General features: G+C 41.6%; 1 protein-coding gene across 1 annotated transcript; it reads left to right on the top strand.

Moving 5' to 3' along the window:
• Window positions 1-1,076: 1,076 nt before the first annotated feature.
• On the top strand, window positions 1,077-23,058 carry pitpnab (phosphatidylinositol transfer protein, alpha b). Its single transcript, XM_037120823.1, has 12 exons — window positions 1,077-1,368; window positions 8,372-8,402; window positions 12,677-12,822; window positions 14,242-14,333; window positions 15,515-15,522; window positions 15,877-15,951; window positions 16,174-16,257; window positions 16,351-16,428; window positions 17,727-17,837; window positions 18,202-18,324; window positions 18,476-18,558; window positions 18,880-23,058. Exons 1-11 carry the CDS (start codon window positions 1,352-1,354, stop codon window positions 18,521-18,523), a joined length of 813 nt encoding a protein of 270 aa, XP_036976718.1. The 5' UTR covers window positions 1,077-1,351; the 3' UTR covers window positions 18,524-18,558; window positions 18,880-23,058.
• The last annotated feature ends 35 nt before the right edge of the window (window positions 23,059-23,093 follow it).

Raw genomic sequence — 23,093 nt, 5'->3', positions numbered from 1 at the left:
GCCCGTATACACTCTGATGGTGAATAACCACGCTTCTACGTCACGCGGACAGCGATGACGCAGAGAGTGTAGCACACTCTCCAGAAAAACGGTTCAGAGGATCTCATTCAGTGCAGCAAGTGCTTCACATTTGATGTATTTTAGGTGTTATGTCAGATGTCTGTTAATAATAAATAATAATAGTCCACTGTTGACCTGTTTTATATTCTAAACTGCAGAACTCAAACTGGATCCGGTTCTGGGATCATTTCAAAACTAAACTTCAGCAGTTACTGCAGAGGGATCAATTTGGTGCTACTTGTTTTATATCACATTTATTACAGTTTGTTTTTTATATTGTCCTTCATTGTTCTTTATTTTCATGAATGTATCTGTTGCTGAGCTCATATTTCTATCTACTTTGCTCAAAAGTGGACAAGAGTACCTAGTAATAGTAATGAATGAGTCTACCTTGTAACTACTCAGTAATTTGTGTAGTAATTCAGTAATTACTGATTAAGTAATTACTAATTAATGAGTATGTATTGGTAACAATATTTTTCCCTTTACTTGAAGGCACACAAAAGACTAACTAATGGATAAGTAATTAGTAATTAATAAGCCAACTGCTGGTTCATGGTTAATCAGAGCCAACCCACAAAGCCAGAGGTCACAATGTTGATTGACAGATATTGATGAACTTATCGTTATCTAATGATTCATTAACATAGCTCATGAAGTAACTCATCATTATCTACTATATAGTCCTATATATTTCAGTTGTTTATGGCTTTCAGGGTGAGCATTTCCCTAGTCAGACATTGTCTATGTCAGTTATATATTGCACACAATGAATACAAACAAGATTTCATACAAGACTCAATCAAGAAGTACAAAAAGTAATAATAAAACATGTATAAGTATTCAAATAAATCTTGTACCGAAATATATAATATTTTTAAAATAATGAATAAATATGTACATAAAACTATAAACTGTGATGACTATTTTCCTCCATATAAATGAGATATCTGAGTTATGCTCTCTGACTGTTGATATCTAAATTGCCTGGACCCCAGCAGCACAACCACCACCCACCCCGCGCTGAGGTGAACCATCCCTTTCTGTGTGTAGTCCGCTCTACAGGCCTGCTCGGTGCTCTGCGCGCAACAGCAACGCCGCGTCGCGGCCCCGATCAGGAAGTGAATTTGAAGAAAATAAGCGACTGTGGAGGTAGAATGACATAGAGGGGGAGAGGTGGGAGAGAAGCAAGCGGAGAAAGAAGAGACTATCGGAGGGAGGGATCGACCCTATTTCTGGACCTTTGCATTGGAGCTGCTCCCCGCTGGGATACACCGCACCGCCAAAAAAAATGCTCATAAAGGAATTGTAAGTAACCGTGTGTGCATGTATGGGAGAGGGGGAGGCTGTGTGCGCGTTTATCCGGCTGCTTCTTTTCCCCCCTTTGCAAGCGCTGACATTGTGGCCAGTCGCCCGAGAGTGGAATTACAAGAGTGCGGCCAGGGTGATGTCGACATCCCGGCACCCGGCTCGTCTCCATGGCCGTCATCGTTTTTATTTCACGCAAAGCCTCATCACAACTCTCCATCAGCCCCTCGAGCATCCACCGAATAAATAGATCGATTCTATTAAAAGCGGCGGGTGTAGTTGCATCAGCAGCCGGCGCAGGCATGGCTGTGCCCTTCACGTTTTTTTTTTTTTTTTGCATCAAGTGGAGTCGTGAGGCTTTCACTCACGGAGGGATGATAAAATGTCCTTTGCTCTGGTGCAAACATGAAGGATGCTCGAGAGGAGTGGTGTCAGTGATGGTGCTGAGGGAGGGATGGCTGGTGTAGCGAGGCTAAGCCGTGCAGTGCCGTGCCGTGCCGTGCCGTGCCAGCGTCCATCCGTGTAAAGCCGCTGTGGCCATGTTATTGATGCGCGGTGAAGGTGAAACGACCGATGGGAGCATTCCGGCATTTACCTCTGGAGGAATGGAGACGAGGAGGTGGAGAGGGAGCCCAGAGGTGGAGAGGGATGAGATGAGGAGGGGGTGGGAGTGGGCAGGTAGGAGAAATAAAATGAATTAAAACAAAATACGGGCAAGCGTCGAGGTTTTGACGCACCAGACATTTCTGAGAATGTGACAGCTGGGGCCGGAGGGACGGGATCGCATGGAAAGCAGGGTCGTGCGTGCGAAAGAGGACGATTGGGGGATTTTTGTGTCTTTTTTTTTTTTTGACACGTTACTTCAACACGTCGCTTTTACAGCAGGCCTCAGTGTGCTGAGAGGATAAAGTGACTGAGGCCTGCTCACAGTCAGCTGGTGGTTTAGAATGAGGCAGATGATGGTAGATGATATTGGCCTTGAAATAGAAAAACTGAAAAAAAAAAACAAAAGAAAACAAAAAAAAAAAATCAAAACAAAAAACAGTATAAATCGCACATTAAGTCGTGGTGGTCCGCCTCGGACAGGAAGCTGCCTCCTTCAGCTTCGCGCTCTCAGCTGGTGTCAGTTGTGCACGAGACACGTTTAGCCTGAAGGAGCTCGTGACCCTCCTGGAAAAAAAAGGAAAAAAAAGTCTCCAGTTTGGTTTCCTCATGATATCACAGTACAATCAGGAAATATCAATAGTTTTGCACAGTTATTATTATTATTATTATTATTATTATTATTATTATTATTATTATCATCAGTTACAGTGAGTCATACAGTAATGAAAACACTTTGTCTTATCCTCACAAAATAGTATGCAGTGTTGTACAAAGTAACCAAAAGTCATCCTTCCATCGTAAACGTAAAGATGTCATGTTAAAATATGACTCCGGGTAACTTGGAAAAAGAAGTCTCCGATGAGCTGTCCGACACTAAAACTACCTAAGTATCAGGCGCTATTTTATTCATTCATTCATTTATTATCATTATTCTGATGGTCAGAGACTTTTTTTTTGTATTTGACTGCAGAGTAACAATACATACATGTATAAAGTACGCTGCTTTGATGCAGCGCATAACCTGCAAAGTAACCAGTGACAAACGTTATCAAATAAATGCCGTGCAAGTGAAAAGTACAACATTCGCCCTCAAACTCAAGTACAGTACTTGAGTCAATGTCCTTAGTTGCGTTCCATCACTGACACTATGTCCCGACAGACAAAAAAACTTGATAGAAACCTGAAATTGAGAGCTTTTGCAGTATGATTCTGTAGATGAACACATGTTTACAGTACACTGTAAAATATGCTGACTGTAAATTCACGGTAAAAAACTGGCAGCAGGGTTATTTTACTGTTCTTTCCACAGCCCTCCTACTGTAATGTTTCAACGTATGTAGCCGTCACACTGAATTCGAGGACACTTTCTAGATTTTACGACAAACAACTGGCAGTAGGGTTAGCGGTTTATTACAGTTTTTTCCACAGCTTGCTTGCTGTAATAGTAATGATAATTTACAGCTTGTTTCTAGTTTAAAGGGTAAATATGTGAGACTTGTCTACCTGTAAAATCGTACTCACAACAAACGGGGGGGGGGGGGACATGTCACTGGGTTAACAACTAACTGCTGCTGTAAACTGTAGCTGCCATTAGCAGTTAGCCGGCAGCTAGCATTCCAGACTTGGGAATATCTGAATACCCGGATACCTTTGACATCACAAATACATTGTGTAGCTTAAGTTAACTAAAATTCAGCAAAAACACTCAATGGAAGAGAAGAGACTCTAAGTCTCTTCTCTTACGGACATTATGTGGACATTATTTTGAAAAGGCAGCACCAAATTAGACAACTAATTCATAGGTACAAACAAATGGGTTTTTCCATTACAGTTGAAAATTTGCAAAATAACAACATTGCACGTTAACAGTCTTTTTCATTCTATGGTATATCTCGAGGCTGGTGGACCGCTGCAACCATGGTTAGAGAACCGTCTCGGATTATTTTGCGCCATCCGCTCTATGGAATCGTTAGAATATTGTGTTCTTCCCTTTCCTCTGATGATTTTTCCAATGTATTGTCATTGTTATATAGAGCTACGCTACTGTAATCTGGCAGCCTCAGCCTCAAAATAACCAAATCTGATCCTGAAAAAATCTATATTGATCCGAGTCTGGCTATAAAAGGACCACGTTCATCGACGTTCATTACCATCTTGATTTCTCCACCACATGCATTTAATCAATTAATGGCCCACCACAAAAAAAAAAAAAAGGTTGGGATGAGAGTGATGGCATGGGCTAAAGATCTGAAGTGATTAGGGAGAGTCTGGGTCTCAGCAGTCTGCCTGGAAATTAATTAAATCGGTCACGATTAAATGCTGAACGCGGTTGTGCGCGCTGCCAACACACACACAGGCCCCGCCATGCACACGCACACATCCACCAGCAGACCATTATGAGTCAAGAGGTCAAGAGGCGGTGACTTGATCCTTGTCTCCTGCTCTTTTTGACTCTGCGCTGCTCACCTGAACCACTGACCTAAAAATCACTCCTGGTCCACTTTTTTTTTTTTTTTTTTCGCCACTTCCATGAGCTTTGGCAGGTGTGCGGCAATCCACAGGAGCCACTCTGCAAAACGCAGCGTGTGTGATGAAGGGAATGGGAGGGGAGGCGAGTGAAAGAGCAGGGATGGGCTGAGGTGAGGAGACAGAATGGATGGGCCTTGCGGGAGAGGAGAGGGGTGTTTGTTTTCTGAAGCAACAGAGAGACACCTGATCTTCCTGTCAAGACCTTTACACCAAGGAGATTTACAGAGAGGCAGAGAGGGAAAGAGGGAGAGAGGGAGAGAGAGAGACAGAGCATTAAGGTGACTTTAATCCTTGTTCAACTAAATCCCAAATTCTACTAAGTATTAAAATTTGCTCTTTTGAACATTAACCCCATATTTAGCCACGCAAACGACTCATTTTGAGGGACTGACTCATAAAAAGAAGTGTGAAATCTCTATTCCATCTACTCGACTGACAAATAGCTGCGACACTTCATCATCAAGTAAATTAGAAGATAAACTGTAAGTTTTTAAATTGTCGTTTGATATCAGTCTCTGCCTTCCTTGCAGCATCTGGCCTCCCATCCACTGTCTGGCAGGGACTCAGACCCAGATTACGCTCAGTGGCGAGTGGGATGCGGGATTATCTGAGTTTAGGCATACATTGCACAGTCACAGAACAATCAACAAAGCTGCGTACTGTACATGGTGTCAGAGGAAGAGGAGGAAGTGCGGCGCATTTAAGCTCTTGCTCCCATCTGCATGTGATATAAACAGGCTCTGTAATAGTGTGTGTGTGTGTGTGTGTGTGTGTGTGTGTGTGTGTGTGTGTGTGTGTCTGTGTGTCTGTGTGTGTTTTTCTTTACGTGTTGTGGGCAGATCTATAAAGTGTGCTGGAGCTGCAAAGGATCAAACCAAATAAGTTCCAGTTTCGAGTTATCCGTCACCATCCCCACCATCTTTTCCATGTATCAGATTCATCAAACTGTGATTATATTCCACGCCGCACCCAGCTGTTCCTGATGTGTTATTTTCATTTTATTTCTTACTTCTTGCAATTCATAACAAGCCGCAATAAGGGATTTATTACATTACATTTCATTCTGTTGCAGCTTATTACATTAGATATTAGATTACGGTATCAGGGGGAACATTAGTGGCTTTTCAAACCAAAGCAGCAGTGCTGACTGTGGATCAACACATTAACCTCCTTTTTTGAGATATCTTAAAGGACACATATTATGCTCTTTTTCTGGCTCATGATTTTATTTTGGGGTTAATACTGGAATATGTTTACATGCTCAAAAAGCTCATCCCTCTCCTCATACTGTCCAGAGCTGCATCACTGAACTCCCCCTCTCTTTTAGCTCCTGTCTCTTTAAGGCCCCCACCACCACCACCTCCTGAATACCCAGCCTGCTCTGATTGGTCAGCTCACACGTGCCTGAGCCAGCACCGCTAACGGCTGTGCAAAATTAATTCTAATCCGCCAAATAAGCTGCTAGGCATAAATTGTGGAAATGTGTGATATGGTGACACAGCATGATGTCACAGAATAAAAGGCGGGACTACTGACGAGGCGTTCAGGAGCTGTGTTTTTCTGTGGGTGTGAGGAGCTTCTGTTGGTTAACTTTCGAGATCTTTTACATGCACAAAAACTTGTATTAAACACTGAAAGAAAGAGGAAAAAAAGCTGAATATTTCTCCTTAAAATTGAAACACTGATCATCATGTCACAGTGGTAATTGTGTGGAGTGGATTTCTCAGTGAAATACTGTAGGGAAAGGCGAATATATGTATTTCACTACAAAAAATCAGTATGATTTGTTGACAGCCCTTATAATGGCTAACAGAGTAATTTTTTAAATTTGCATAGTTTGTGTAGTTCAACATGTTAAAAACATGCCCTAAGCTGAGTGTTTTACCATCCATCTTTTATTTTTAGTTTCACTGGGCCGGCTGCCACCTTGTCAATGTGCACAAAAGCAAATTTGCTCTTGGCTCGTTCTGAAAGAGCGTGTTGGCACAGACGTCGTCATTTTGTCGGTGCACGACTTGTGTGACCGTTTGTTATCCAGTTCCATTTTCCCAGCACTCTTTTGTAAACATGGTGGAGCAAGGGGAAAAAAAATGTTTGAGACAAACTAAATACAGCAAAGGACAAAACAGCAGGAGCGCAGAATGCCATTTCCTACATGAATAACATCAATGTGAAGTGGTGTTGTCCAAAAGAATTTTGGGATTGTGTACATGTGCCTTTTCAACAACCAGGTACAGTTCAGCCACTGTTGGCCACGAGCGTGTTTAGTTTAGGACCACAAGGAGGCGCTGTTGTTCACCTGACCTCCAGGAAAAGTAGAAGCAATTTATTGTAACTTTGAAAACAATTAAAAACTACTAAAAATGCACAAGCAGTAATATCCACACAGATGGATAACACCAGAATCATGAGCATGAAGAGCAGCTGGGCAAACAGATTATTTACACTGTTGATTGTTCTGATTATTTTACCCGATTAATTGATTGGTTGTTTGGTCTACAAAATGTCAGAAAATGGCGACAGATATCAACGATTGCATCCAAATGCCCAGGAGGATGTGTTCCACTGTCTTGTTTTCTTCTCAACCGTCTACTGTCATAGCGGAGTAAAGAAACCAGTAAATACTCACATTCAAGAAGCTATTGTTTTTTCTTAAAATATGACTCAAACTGATTAATTAGTTTTTCGAAATAGTTTGCAATCGATTTCATAGTTGACAACTGTAATGGTGTGCATCTGGCAAAGCAGTTTTTGTAGTCTTAGAATGTAAACTTTTATTACCTTCACAGAGGAGGTTTTTGATGGGCCTCAGCCCGGTAGAGGCCCCATTAACTTTTGGTGCCGATCCAGTTGATGGGACAGACCCAGGATTTTTAAATAACTTTGTTTAACATTGGGAGAAAGGGTGCTTTCAGAACGTTGTCGTTCATTTTCCGGGGGGGGAATAATGGAGGGGTTTTGATGAAAAGAATCTGGCATATTAAGGTGGCTGTTGTGTGTGAGTGAGCAAAATTTCACATGTATGTGCTGTACAAATACCTTGTCTTGATTCTAGATAATTAAAAAACTTATAATGACATCCTATTAGAAATGACTGTGTATCGCCTCCTGTAGAAGCTGTTAGAAACCTTTTGAGAAGAACTGCTCAGCCTGAAAAGCGTCTCTTTTCATCTTCTCGATGAATATATTATTCATTCTCTCCTGGTGACTCAGTGTTACAGTGTCAAAGTAAAATATGTGAATTTCATACTTAACAGGCTGTTAATTGTTTCATTTTGGAATGCATGGTAGATTTTGTAATCCTACAATTATTGCTAATGAAGGGGTAATGTGCCATGGCAAAATAATTCAAAAAAACATTGAAGGTCGTCTACTCTTTACTGTGGAAAGAAGCAACAATTCCTCGACAACTTATACGGTGTACTGTGTTCGAGCTTAATGAAGTCCGTACATGTAGCTCATAGAGTTCCTAACTCTAAACCCCTGTTGGAGAGCGTCCTCCGAGACAGCATCACGGAGCTCGGTTTGTTGTTCACGGGATTACTCCAGGCTAATGGAGTTCACAGATAAAGGTTGTTTATTACCAAATTATAGCGGGATGAATGTCATATTATCATCCAAACTGTCGCAGGCTTAAACAACAATCACACCACAGACAGCCTGAGAGTCGACGTGATTAAAACGATCCAGAATAAACTGTGCTTGGTGAGAATGGAAGGCAGTTGTTGAGTTCTAGGAGTGAGCTAATATGCAACAAACTGATCCGACATGCAGCGTTGAGGAGGAGAAACGTTTTTCGTTTGATTGTTACTTCAAGATTTGAAATAAAGTAACTAACTTCCCTCCTTTTTTCTGTCTTCTCTCCTAGTCGAGTGATTCTTCCTATCTCTGTTGAGGAGGTAAGTTTAATTTCATTTTTTGTCAGAGTGTGTGTGTGTGTGTGTGTGTGTGTGTGTGTTAGCTAAAATGGCTCAGGGCTCAGCTTTTGTTATCTGATTCTTTGGCTCACTGTATTCGGAAGAGTGAAGCACGAGCGCCTTCCCTCACTTAGGCTGCTCTTATTTTTTTTGGGTGGGGGGGTGACCTCTGGACTATTAATGTGTTTGTGCTGAAGTTCTGACACACACACAGGACTGTAATCGCACGCTCACTCTATGCATAGAAATACATACACAGCGGCAACCACCAAGTCATGATAAAACTTGTTATCTCGACGGACTGTGAATGAACGCGGCCTCCTTCACCGCCCTCGTCCTCCTCTTCTCCCTCCTCCTCCGTGCTATCCTCATTTCCATTGCAGTTTGCTGCTTTATTCAGGCCTGCATCGTAAATGAGACACCTGAAACTACTTCCATGACTCCGACTCATGAGCCCCTCCCTCTCTCCCTCATATTTATGCATTATTTGTACTGACATGGGAGTAATCTGGTCTTGGTGGAGACATTTGACTTACAGATCAATATTTGATGATGACTGCAGTCAACAAGCACCTAATCTGCTCTTACACCCTTATGAACACTTTCATCTGTGAGCGTGAAGCAGCACGCAAAGCCCCAAAGACGTGATGACCGGTTTTACGGATGAGATTAGAGCGAGATATCCTCTTTATACTTTCTATACATACTCATATTTTGTCACATGCAGATGGGGAAAACAAATGGAAAATCTTTCTAATTCTCTGCGGAGGTTTAAAACCTGACGGAATCTATTTTTTCATGGGCATCTCCGTTGTGTCTGGCATGAATGAAAATATCGTCTGACTGCTCAAATCTGTGCTTATTGTACGTCAAAGCCAGAGGATGGAGCAACTCATCCCACTGATTTCCTTTCCTTGCATAACCTCTGGCTCATGGACAGTGGTGGAAAACAACAAAGTACATTTACTCAAGTACTGCGTTGCGGTACAATTTTGAGCTACTTTTTTTTAAGTATACTTGAGTATTTGGATTCTATTTTATGGTTTTATATTGTACTTTTTATACTACATTTATTTGAGAGCTGTACCATCAGTTACTGTGCAGATACTTGTAAGGGAGTGTTTCTACACTGTCACACTGCTATTTTTACTTAAAGGAACAGTTCACCGAAAATAAAAATTCAGTCATTATCTGCACACCCTCATTTTGATGGAATGTCGGGTGTAGTTTCGTGGTCTGCACAGCATTTCTGAAGATTCACAGCAAAACGAAGAATTGCAGAATTCTTCTGAACAACTAAAAGCAAATGGCTCCATACAGCTTGTCTGCGATAATTCAAGTCTCCAGAAGCCCCCTCATTCAAAGACTTGGATTATACCACACAAGCTTCAGTAAAAGTATTAGTTCTTTGTTTCTTTTTCTTTTTTTCTTTTTTTTTTAAGTTTTAAAACAAGTCCCCATCTACTTCAATTGTTTAGGAGAATGCTGCAACACTGAAGCCCTGGAAATGTTTTGTAGACTACAAACCTTCCATCAGCACGAGGGGGTGAAGTTCATTTTCGGGTCAATTTATCCTGTAAGTTAAAAATCTAAGTACTTCCTCCTCCGCTGCTGATGGAGGCTTTAAATCTACAATAACGTGTTGCTTTCTCATTTACTGCGCATGTTTGTGGCCTTCATCCTCATCGCTTCTCTAAATGAAGCAGCAGTCGCAGTCAGCACGCTCTGTCACAATTAGATGCTGGAAAAATTCTAAAAGAGAATTGTGTGTCCAAAGCATGAGCCACAGAGCCTGAGTACAGTTGAGTAATGTCCCCTGTCTCTGGAACTACATGTCAGTGAATCACATCCCTCTGGATCTTTGTCTCCTCTGTCTGCCTGTCTACATCCTGACTCTCTGAAATAGCGATCTTCAGTCCTTCAGGACTGTAGTCAAGTCCATCACTGATTTGAGTTGATTCCCATTCTTTCAATTCTTTCATTTCTTTGCTCACAACTCAGTTTGATCAAGTTAGACCTTTTTTCAGAAACCACATCAGTTGTAGCTTCACTGGGGACAAGGATAGATTAATCTCTTGAACAGAGGACTTGTTTTGTTGAATGAGAGCGTTCCAGCTATTGAAACCCCTGGAGTATTTTGTGAATCGAGTTTCCTGTCTGCAAACCTCTTTCCAGGAGTCGATCTGAGCTCAAAGTGTTTTTTGGTTTTTTGTTTGTTTTTTTTTTTAGTGAGAGAAGGAAGTTCTGGTATAACCGGACGTGGACTCACCCCGCAAGTCAAGGTTGAATTATATTTGTCCAACACGGTTACCCAGGAGGCCTTGTTGTCCCTGCATCCCATTTGTTTAGTTGGCAGCTGAGGGAAGAGTCTCTTTAAACCTGTTTGGCATGAGTTATCTGTGTCTTTGTTGCTGTGAAAGAGCAACCTTTTATATGCAGGCGAAAGGGTCAAGAGGTTCTGGATAGAAGGGGCTCTTCTGTTCACTGATGCTATGTTTTGGTCACCTTTTCAACACCCAGAACTACTGGCTGACACTGAACATATTGAGGAGCTGCCATCAACTGAAGGATGCATGGGCAGTGGTTAAAGTCCAACCGCCCAGTCTCCCTGCGAGTAAATCTGGGATTTGGCCTCAATTCACTGCCCCGGTTGATTTCACAGTTACAGCTATAATGATGTATGAATTATCTGAAATTACTACCAAAGTCTAATCACTTCTTTGCTTGCCTGAGGGCTCTAAGTGGTCAGAGAAAAATCGGCTCCGAGAGCTTGGAAATTCGCTGCAGATGGTCAAATTAAATAACAGGAGAAAATGTTCTTGATGGAGGAAAATCAACGCTTAACATTAAAAAAGACTTTAAGAGGATGTTTTTGGTTGCTGTGATGGCAAAAAAAAAAAAAAATCTACATTTAGATTTGGAGCTGAAATAATGGTGCGTAGAGCATTACATGCACATATAGGAGAGGATTTTATTCTTTAGTCTTTTAAGGTGAAGAAGTTCACAGGAGCCTTGATCATGCAGTTACATTCCTGGAGCCTTTAGCCAATTTATGAACCAAAGAGGAAGCCACTGGGCGATATGGACATTGTACACACATCTAAATGGTTAAAAATGGCTTCAAAATATCTGTCCACTGCGGGGGACGACATGCATACAAAGAGAGAAAATGTATAGCTATTATGGTCCTTGATGGAAGGACACTTCAGCAATCCAAAACAATAATGTCACATTTTTTTCTGGAATCCTTTATTTGTTTAAACATTCGATCAATTACTTGTACAAAGTTAAGATGAACCAATTTAATCCCAAACATCAGAACTGACTGTCCACAAGTAATTTAATCCACAAGTAAAGTTTGTTTGTTCTTTTGTGCAATAATTTTGTATTTCTAGAAAGCATCAAAAACACATAAAGGTAGATTTTATATAGACTTAAATTAGTTTTGTCATGTTTAAATTGACCCGTTTGTATTTATTGCCTTTTTACAATGTCCTATATGTTCTGTTATGCTATGCTCATCTTTAAGCATTAATTGTGCTCCAAAATACAGCATGTATTTATATATAATTTTCTTTTTTTCATGTTGAATCATCTCTCCTGAGTTTATTTGAGGATCACAAGAGGAGATCACCATTTGACTCTGTAATGAGACATTCTGTCAGACGTAGTTGTGCTTTGTAAAGAAATAAAACTCATAGGACTGTTCTCAGAAAGGTTGTTTATCCTTGGCAGGATGAGGGACTTCTCAATGACAAATCCACTCTGGCTCATGGATTTTTGTTTCTTCTCTGTAAAGCTGAAATTCACCACAGGGTTATGTGTGCGTAACCTTCCCATGGTTTTCATTTCACGGAACGCTGTCTTACTCGAGTATAAATAATAACTGTAATCTCTCCGGTCTCGTAATTCTGACCGTATCCACTTGTTCCATCTTTGTGATGTTGTAAGTGTGTCTCGCTCTGGTCCAGCTTTGTGCAGAGGTTATGTGGTGGATTAGAGGTGATTAAGAAATGAAAGGAGCCATTGTCCTCACAATGCACGAGATGGAAGAATGAGAGGACGAGAGCGTTGAAATGAAAAAATAAATAAATAAATAAATAGCGCGCACTTTGTGTAACCCTGGAAACGTGGAAAAAAAAATGGATGCCTGTTTGTGACTGTGAAAGCTCACACACAGCTCCTTATTTTTCTCCCATCATGCACCCCTTCTCCCTTGATTCAACCTGTTCTTCTTTTCCTCTTTTTTTTTCCAGTACCAGGTCGGCCAGCTGTACTCTGTGGCCGAGGCCAGTAAGAATGAGACGGGTGGAGGCGAAGGAGTGGAGGTGCTTAAAAATGAGCCGTACGAGAAAGAAGGAGAGAAGGGACAGTACACACACAAAATCTACCATTTGCAGAGGTAAGCAGTCGTGCGTTCGCTGCTGAGGACGACTGTTTCCTTCATGTCTCCCTCCGGGCCACATCTCTCAGCTCCTGTCCATTACTTTGTGTTCCTCCTTCAGTCTGTTATCGCATCACTTGAAAGTCTTCTTCCTCTGTCTTCAAACGACCACTGCTTTTCAAGGAATAGTTTTGAGAAATAAGACAATTTTCTTGGTTAACAGAAGTTAAATGAAAAGACTCTCATTTGCGTATGCTAACAGCAGCAGCCAGGCTAGCTTAACTTAACATAAAGACTTGAAGCGGGGGCGGGACCTGACTCTGTCCTAAGTTTTGACTTCAGACTAATGTCATGTCATGTCATGTCATTGTCCGAACCGCTTATCCCTTTCCATGGGGTTGCGGGGTCTTGCTGCTGGAGCCAATCCCAGTCATGTCACAGGGCGAGGGCAGGGTACTCCCTGGATAAGTCGCCAGCTCGTCGCAGGGCCCTCACTAGTGAGCAATGTGGGGTTCAGTATCTCACTCAAGGACACTTCGACATGCAGCTCAGCCCTGCCCGGAGCTGGGATTTGAACCAGTGACCTTCCGATCACTAGTCGACCTGCTCTACCCGCTGAGCTACAGCCGCCCCACTTCAGACTAATGTTGCAGTGAAATATTTAGATACATTTTCCATATTAAAGGTGCAGTCAAATATAACATGTATAATGGCAGCTGTTATCTCAAGTGTTTTTTGTCAACATTTGCTGTTGAACTCGTGGAACACCTGGGAGGGCAAAAGTTTTAACTCGGAGATTCTGCCCTCCGACTTTGACTGACAACGCAGCACACGCCCTGTCAGGGACTCTCGCCCGCTTTGAGCTAAATGCTAACGTGAGCGCGAAAATACACTCGCAATGGCTGCGCTAACACACTGATGCTAGGCATGTACAATGTTTACCACATTCACCATGCGGGTTTAGCATGATGTTTCTCCCCCTTGCTTCCAGGCTAAATGCTAGGCGAAGCTAAGCTTATCATCTGCTGGCTCGGGCTTCATATTTATCTTACTGACATGAGAGTGACACTGTGCTTCTCATCAGAGGCAAAAAAAACACAAAATATGGACATTTCCCAAATTGCCATCTTTCCCTTCAGTGTTTGACTCCACCATTGTACACATCAGTTGTGTATTTACAGGCTTTAAGTACAGGTCTTGGTATAAAGCCTTCTGTGGCTCTAGATGTAATCTGATAAACTGCCTATAGTGATGTCACTCAGTGTCTAAGGTGCACTGTAGGTAATGAAGGTAGGTCGTTGGTAAAACGTTAATGTTTAGGTCAAATTCGAAAGAATTTAAGGACGTTTGAACAAAAAACAATCTTTATTGTATCGTACATCATCATTATGTCAAACTTACCGCTGTCTGTTCCTTCCATGCTCCTCCGCCGTGAAGTAAAGTGCCGTCATTCGTCAGAATGTTGGCTCCGGCTTCAGCTCTCAACATCCACGAGAAGGCCTGGAACGCATACCCATACTGTCGCACAGGTAACACACACACACACACATGCACACACAGACACACACACTTGCAGACACATAAACCTTCAATTAGCCTTCAATTTAATCATTATTTATTATTAGTGACATGTTTTGATCCTTATTTTCACAGTACGACACCTATTGAATATGAAACGCTCACTATGACTTGCTTTTGCTTTATAGTGGTACACCAAAAAATGAGAACGCTCATTACCACTGATGGCATTTAAGTTTTTATTGATCTTTTTTTTTGCTTTTGTTTTTAAAGCAAGGTCTAGTACATAGCCCATCAAGAGGTTCAGTCGACAGTAAAATGAAAGCAGGATTTTTTTTTACTATTCTTGAAATCTAAACAAGCACTCCATCGATCCATACAAAGAGGTCCCAGGAGGAAGTCCCGTCTTCCAAACTACCTTTTAATCTACTGAGCACAGAAAATCTATGTCACTGTGTTTACCCAACCTTTTAAAACCTGCGATATTAGCTATTTTTTAACGTTTCAACCTCTGGAGGCTGCAATCATACCCACCATACTAACTGAAATTGCATATTAACCCTGGATTTCTGTAACTTTCGTGAACATTGTCCATTTTAAAGGACCTCTTTGCCAGCCGGAGGAAATAGTGATGCTAAAAATAATCTGCACGTTGGTCCTTAAAATATGTGAGTAGGACTGACTCAAATGACATCGAGGTCACATAGATGCTGAACTGTCAAAGAGATTGTTGTTCTCTGGTACCTGTCTCTGTCTCTGCCTCTGTCTCTCTCTTTCATTTCTCTCCCTCTGTCTGTCTCTGGCTCTCTGTCACCTTGAAGGAGTCGCTGAATAATTAACTGTATGTCCAGTGAGAAGAGCCATGCAATCACTCGAGCCTTTCAGCCCGAGATCTCACACACAGACATACATATACACACACACACACACACACACACACACACACACACACACACACACACTGCAAGCTGCCTGACAGCCATCTGTCTTACCAGCACACGGGACGTTCACAGGCACAAACCTGAACACACACACACAAACACACATATTTCTACGTCCCCTCGACCTCTGTACAATGTCCAACGCCGTAAATGTTTGTTACATTTCTCGTATGTTGCTCAACTGTATTATTTCTTTTCTTTTCTCTCTGGTTGCTCCTGCGCTTTCTTACATCTCGCCGCTGGCTCTGCAGTTATCACTGTAAGTATTTTTGGTTTATTTCTCTCGAGCCTACACATTTTATACACGTTGACACACAGGACATATTGATGCCCATTGAGGGAGCAAATTAGCCTGTAAGTTGAGAGAGAAATTTGATCTTTTGCAGCGACACAGCAGCAGCAGCAGGCATAGTCAGACACTATTACTTTATGTGGTTGTGTTGGTGTGTGTGTGTGTGTGTGTGTGTGTGTGTGTGTGTGTGTGTGTGCGTGCGTGTGTATGTGTATGAGAGCAGGGTGTTGTTCGACGTTTTTGACTCAGATTTTTGACTCAGATTGTTCTGTGGACTTGCTGATTGAGACTCCCATGACTACTTCTCTTTCCCCTCCACAGAACGAGTATATGAAAGATAACTTCTTGATCAAGATCGAGACATGGCACAAACCTGACACTGGACATCTCGAAAATGTAATTAAAGATTCTAATGATCTGCTCATGTTTGTCATGTTTTTGGGATGACTTTTTGGGATAATGTTCCTATATGTAAATGAATATGATAATGAAAAGAAAAACCGTGAACATGCAAATCCACAAACCCATGAATAATTTATCTTACTGTTCACTTGCGTCAGATTATGGGCTTTTTTTCACGTAATCGGCACCAATCTGTGCGCTGGGGTTCTCTTTCAGGTACACGGTTTGGATCCAGAAACCTGGAAGAAGGTGGATGTAGTCTATATTGATATTGCGGACAGAACCCAAGTGGAGCCGAAGGTGAATATGCGCAGCTTGAGATCCGTGCTTTATCCACGTCTTCGTCACCTCATCCGTGTTTTATTCATTCTGGGTTCTCCCGTCTCTCACCAGGACTACAAGCCAGAGGAGGATCCCTGCAGGTACAAGTCAGTGAAGACAGGACGAGGCCCTCTCGGACCCGACTGGAAGGTGCAGCATTTTGTTGGTGATGTGTTATTCAGTTGAGACACATTTGATGCCACTGAAATACATGATGAACATAGACCTCCAACCATATTACTGTTTACTATTAGCATTAGTGTCGATGATGATAAAAAGTGTTGAAGTACTTGGTAAAAAAGGAAAAAAATCATAATGTAACCAGGGCGACAGATACTTTTGAGGACACCAAAGTCGTGTTTTTCAAGGAATTTGTGGGTTTTGGCAACCTGGTGTCCAGCCACCCACTAACAGGTGGTGGATATTCTAGTGATTATTTTCAGCTCAATATATTTAAATTTGACTATTTTAAGCCAACAAACAAGTAAATGATAAGATAAATGAAGGATTTACACACAGACAATGTAGAGAAGTTAAATTTACAGGCAATAAATAGAAGACTGAGACCCATTTGTTAAGATTTTAATGATGACCTGATGTCTAAAGTCCAAAATCCAAAATGCAAACAACGAAAAGGCATGCAAAGGAAAGTCCAGTGAAAAAGACTAAAGCTGTATACTGTATATATTTTCAGATATATACTGAAGCAACACCAGAAGCCAGAAAGAACAAAGCGGGAGCACAGAGGACAAAAAAAGATGTCAAAAACAGGCACAAGAGACACAGACACACCAACAATGAGTGAGGGGAAACCACAGGCTTCAATACACAGGACTGATTGGCTTATGGATCGCAGCTGTAGTCAGAGTAAGGGCAGTAAAAAGACAAATACAGGAAGTAGAAAGGAAAACATGACACAGGGGGATATAATCTACAAAATAAAATAGAAAACAACTAACCAAAACCCCACTGTGACACTATTTCACGTCCATACTGGAGCAATTTAAGTGCAAAGGAAACTTGCAAAGTAAATGAGTTAATTCAAATTCAAGACAACTGTTGGTGATGACTGTGCAGCCCACAGGACACCTAGCTATTGTGTCGTGGGCTGCACAGTTTGCATGAGTGGTTTTTGGTTCCGTGTGTGGTTTTACAAAAAACCTTGTCGAGATCGTATTCAAGACACTTTTAGGCCTAACATTTAGAAGAAACCCTCAGGATATACAAAATATGAAAAAGCAAAATAATTAAAATTTTTAAAAACTTATTGAGGTAGATGTCAGAATGTGTAAAGCAGTTGGGGGAACTCTCTTGTCTATTTCTAAAATTGTGGCTATGGCCCTGAATGTAAATCTAACAGCAAAATATGAATAGAAACTGTTCACTCTTCAGATGTTTTATAGCCCAGCGATTTTTGTTAACAATGCGATATTCCCTGTGTCTTGCAGAAGGAGCTCCCTAACAAGAAAGACTGCCCACACATGTGTGCCTACAAACTGGTCACTGTCAAATTCAAGTGGTGGGGTCTGCAAAATAAAGTGGAGAACTTCATTCAGAAGGTTTGTTTACAGTTCGTACAGCAGTGCAAACCAGTTTGTCCCATTATGATCAGTGTGACATCTGGATAGTCACAGGTTAAGGTCAGATCGTTAGCGGCAAACATGATGCCGCTCTTACTGGGAAATGTCTGTGATGTTTCCCTTCCTGGACTCTACTTCAGATGTTTGTGTGTTTTGCTAGCTTGAGGTAATAGTGGAAAAGTACCGCTCACTGTAATGCTGCGTGCTGCACCAGCCTCTAGTGGATAAACAGGGTAAAGCAGGACTGAACGAGACATAATCAAACATTTTTTTTTTTATCATTTTGTTCTTAAATCTTGAGACTCCTAATGATTTCTTTTCATCCTCCTTTGTTGCTTCACAGCAAGAGAAGCGTTTGTTCACTAATTTCCACCGTCAGCTCTTCTGCTGGATTGACAAGTGGATTGACTTGAACATGGAAGACATTCGTCGCATGGAGGAGGAGACGCGCAAGGAGCTAGATGAGGTAAAGCAACAAGACGGGAGGAGGACAGAGCCAGAGAGACTCATGAGGAACAGATGAACTCTAAATCAGGGAACATGTTAGTGAGATAAGGTAATTCAATCGCGTAATCTCGTATTGATGTTGATTTGTTTGTCTTGCGTGTGTCACGCAGATGAGAGTGAAGGACCCAGTGAAAGGGATGGTGGCTCTAGAGGACTGAGGTTGTGTTGGACTGTGAATGCTGCTGCTCATCAGGTGAGAGGGAGTCAAATGTCTTGCGTGACCTTTCATTGTACCTGATTTCATCAACAAAATTTACTGCAAGAGACAATCAAAGCCCTCTCTGGAGCCAGGAGCTATGTAACAGCAGTGACAATGTTTGTTTAATAGATTATCAGTTTCTTTACTTGGCTGATTCACTTGTGGCACACAGAGTAAATAAAACAGATTTGTCCAAACAATCCAATGGGTTAACATGGGCACCAAAGGAAGCAGAGGTACACAGGAAAAAGTCACTGACTCGATTGAGAAGAGTGCCAGTTAATAACTCTTAATGAATCTCTCGCTCTCTTTCAGACCAGAATACCCAGACACCAGCGGATTCACATCCCCCCACTATTCCAACCGACACAACACCTGACCGGCCGGTCCAAACCCCACAACCCCTGACCCCAAACCTCCACCCTCCTGTGGCCCCCACCCGCCCCGGTACAGTCTGGTTTTCAGGGACCTGGACCCAGTTTTCAGCTGATCTCCACCACATCCCACCTCCCCTCGACTCCCATCTGTTTTCTCTTTGTTTTTCCATTCAGTGTCCCCATCTTATTAACTGCTCTGAGGCCTCCAGTAGCAACACTATAGATCTCGTCAGTCAGTCCTCTCAGTCTCTAAACTAACGGAGAATAGTGTAATTTACTGTATCTCTGCAATTTTAGGGTTTATTTCTATTTAAGATATCCCAATGGTGTGTATATACAGTATACCGTGTAACGGGGAGCTGAATTATTGTATTGAAATATACAGTATATATAAATATATATATAAATATATATAAACAGGGTTTTTAAAATGATTTTGTCTGTAAGTTTGTCTGTGGATGTTAATTTTTTTTTCCAGACCAAGCTGTTTCTGCTCAGTGTTGAGTTTTTCTTGTTTGTTTTTTTTTGTTTTGTTTTGTTTTTTTTCGATTTGTCATCGTGCTTCCTTCTCTCCATTTGTGTCACGCTTTCTGCAGTGTTTTCCTTTTTTGTCGTTCAAATCAGTTTTTGCAAAATCTACAAAACTGCAGCTGAAAAGGTCGGGATTGTGCCGAGAGTGTGCTGTATGATGTCTCTGCCGTACTCCTGACCTGCCATACAGGACACCCGCCCCCCCACCCCCCAAGTATTCCCCAAATTTAGTATGTCGAGGCATCCTCTGGCTTTTTTCTGCTGCTTTGTGAGTTTGTGTGCGCGCTTCTGTTTGTGTGTGTGTACCGTATATGCGTGTGTGTTTCCGTTTGTGTACAGTTTCTTGCCATTTTTTTTCTCTCTTTCGCACAATCATTTCTATCTCTTCAATTTCATCAGACTGTTCAAACAGACAATGCAGTAGTTGAAGATCAAGTCCGATTTTAAACATACAGTGATGCACACACACGCACACACACACAGACAGATAGTACATAAGGATAGAAGTCATGTATCAATCAGTGAAGGGGAAATGCACAGCAGACCAGCCATAAATGAGCCTCTTTTTATCTTCGTGTCTGACAGTCTTCCTGTCGACAGGCTTCATGCGCTTTTTAACTGCAGTGCTTGTTAACGTGGCGGCGATTTTACCCATTAGCGGTCGTGCGGCTCTATTGGCTTGCTGTAGATAGATAAATGGTTCTTTGAAAAGCAAAACGTACTGCTTCAATCCTTGCCCTGTCACCCATCCTGTCACCTCCAGTGGATAAATGGTCTTATCCAGCGATAGCAATAACTACCATGACACGTTGGTCTCTCCCGTATCATCGCAAAAATTCAATCTACTGTTTGTTTCCCGTCCTGGACAACAGTTTTTTAGCAAAGCGGAGCCCCGAGCTGAGAGTCGAGGATGGTTAAGTTGTTGATTAGTTATTTATTAAATGCTGGTTTTAATTTGTGTGTCGTCTTTGGATCCGATTCCGAAGCCTGTTGTTTGTTATAGTGTGGTTTTTTGGTGTATGCATGAGTGTAGATGAGTGAAGTACAGTGGCGTGTCTTTGGAGAGATCTGATACTGGCTGGGTAAAAAGACAGGAGGAAGTAATATAGCTAGAGGAGTGATAACAGCAGGAGCCTGCCCTCTTGTTCTTGTTGACGTCTGTTTGGCCTCCTCTGTCGTCACTCGGTTACTTTTATCATCCTCTGTTCCATCCTTTGTTTACTTTTCGCTCCGCATCTTTTAACCGTGTGGACACTTTAAAGAGCAAGCAACAGATAACGTCCAAAGGCAATTAATACATTTGAATCATTACAAAAAAGGGTCAATGCTAAAAAAAACTGCCACCAGAACAATCAGACCTTCTGTTTAAGCACTTAAATTGCAGGGGTTTGATTGATTTGAGGTCCATATCTACTTTTTTGACAAGAAGATGTGAGCAGCTGTTTGGCGAGATCTCTATTAAAGGTGCAATATGTAAGAACTGGCCACCCTTACTGTTGCTAACTGTGGCTGCCATTAGCTAATTAGCTCAGTTAGCCATGCAGCTAGCAGTCTGGACAGGGAGCGGGACGGGCTGGGGCTAATTTCAGTAGATATATGTGCAACATGATACATCAGCGTCAGTCAGCATTCTGTTGATGATTCTCGAATGTTTTAAACTTAAATTCTTACATATCACACCTTTAAGTTAATATTAATCAATGTCTGGATCATTTTTAAATCACCAGCTCAATCAAATATTAGCACTTGCATCTATTTGCTTAAAAATGTAACAATGTATGCACATAATTGATCTAATTAGAGCATTACAATGCACACTTGTGTGAAATCTGAGTGTCTGTTAAACAGTACGTAGATCAATTCCACTTAAGGGCTTTCCATTGGCAAGTCCAATTTTGAAGAAGAAGTCTATTGGCCCAATACATAAGCATTTTGTAAGAAGTGATTTTTATTTGTTTCTCATTTTATAGGGCAGACCGTTGTAGCGAGCAACAAAATGACATGACGGAGTGGAGCAAACCAAACCGCCAGAATAAATGTTGGTAGTGAACGTTTCTGTAAATCACAGATGTGTCGAAGCTTTGCGTTTCTTTATGTTGCAAATTTACGTTTCTTCAGATTCAAGTTCAGCTTTAGATGTGCAGTGATTATGTTCTGATTAAGCTGAGGCACGAGAACACTTTGGTTAGCGCCAGGAGAAGATCGCGCTCCGGTTAACCTGGTTCCGTCGTCACAAACGCGGCTGTAAAATGTCAGAAACATTGAGTGGTTACAGTCATGACCAGTGGTCGCTGGCTTGGCAGCTGTAACTCAAATTCCTCCACCTTCTGACATGAACGCCAGCTCATACACATGTGAACATGATAAGACATAGAGATGTTGATGCGATACATATGACGCGTGAGAAATGTGAGTGTATCGGTGATTTGCAGAAACGTAAAAAGGGAACTTTTCATTTGAGTCGTAGGTGACCAGAAGCCTGAGTTGCTTACAGAATTTGGGGTTTTTTTATCTTTATTTTTTCCATTTTTAGAGAGCAGCATTGACGTCAGCCCAGGCCTGCTGAATTGCAGTGAGCTACATATCACCGTTTTGTCGAGCTGACGACAAAACAAAACGCAGATGTTTTGCAGCAGATTTTTCAGCAGCTGGTGTTCAAACAACGGGGAATTTAATTTAAAGGATCACACGAAGGGATGAAACCATTAGACTATACATATATGTGTTACAGCTCAAGCCCAAGCACAGTATCCAATAAATTCAAATTTCTTTTATTGGCCATAAAAACATTAACAACTGCTCAGGGCAATATTGGCAACTGTTCAAGCGTAATACTTTAGATTTGCTTTGGAAAAATCTTCTTTATGACAACTAAAATTTACTCTCTTTTTTCCATCTTGCAACACTTTTTTCACGTCTTTGTATATATTTACGTCAGTTTTTCTGTTGCCTCCTCTTTAAAGAGAACACCGACCCCCTTCTTTGGACGTCCAGCCCCTTCCACCTCTCTCTCTGTCTCTCTCTCTGTCTCTCTCTCTCTCTGTCCATCGAGCATCTCACTCGCTGTCTGTGATGGGGCTACCAACTGAATCATGGAGATTTGTGGATGTACTGTATGTATTGACTCTGTAAATAGTAAATAAAGTAATGTAGATGAACACATATATATAGATCGGACTGTCCTGCCAAACCTGCAGCAGCACAACCCTCGATCCTCTCGCGTTCCACCTAGAGCTAAACACTCAGCGGACCCACAGAGTTACAGTTGCTGAAATTTAGTGCTGATAAGATATTTTTGAGGATTATTGTCAGCTGTAGATATATATTTAAAAAAAAAAAAAAAGAAGAAGCATTACTACATTGCTGAGTTGCTGTGTGGTTTGTAGTCAGAGGCAAGAAAAAAAAAATATGAAAAAGCAGCAAAAAGCCCCATCCCACTTATCTCCTCTCCTCACGTTCCTCCCTCACAGGGACCACCACCTCATTGGCAGGACAGTGTATAGATATATATTTTTGTTCTGAGTGTTGTTGTACCTCTGTCGTCAGTCTCTGAACTACACTCTCACCAGACAAAAAGACAAAAAAACAAAAAAAAAAAGGAAAACAAATAACGGCAGCTTG

The sequence above is a fragment of the Acanthopagrus latus genome, chromosome 13, assembly GCF_904848185.1.
Source record: "Acanthopagrus latus isolate v.2019 chromosome 13, fAcaLat1.1, whole genome shotgun sequence".
Lineage (NCBI taxonomy): Eukaryota > Metazoa > Chordata > Actinopteri > Spariformes > Sparidae > Acanthopagrus > Acanthopagrus latus.
Note: the sequence above shows the minus strand (reverse complement) of the source record. Positions and strands in the feature narration are given on the sequence as shown.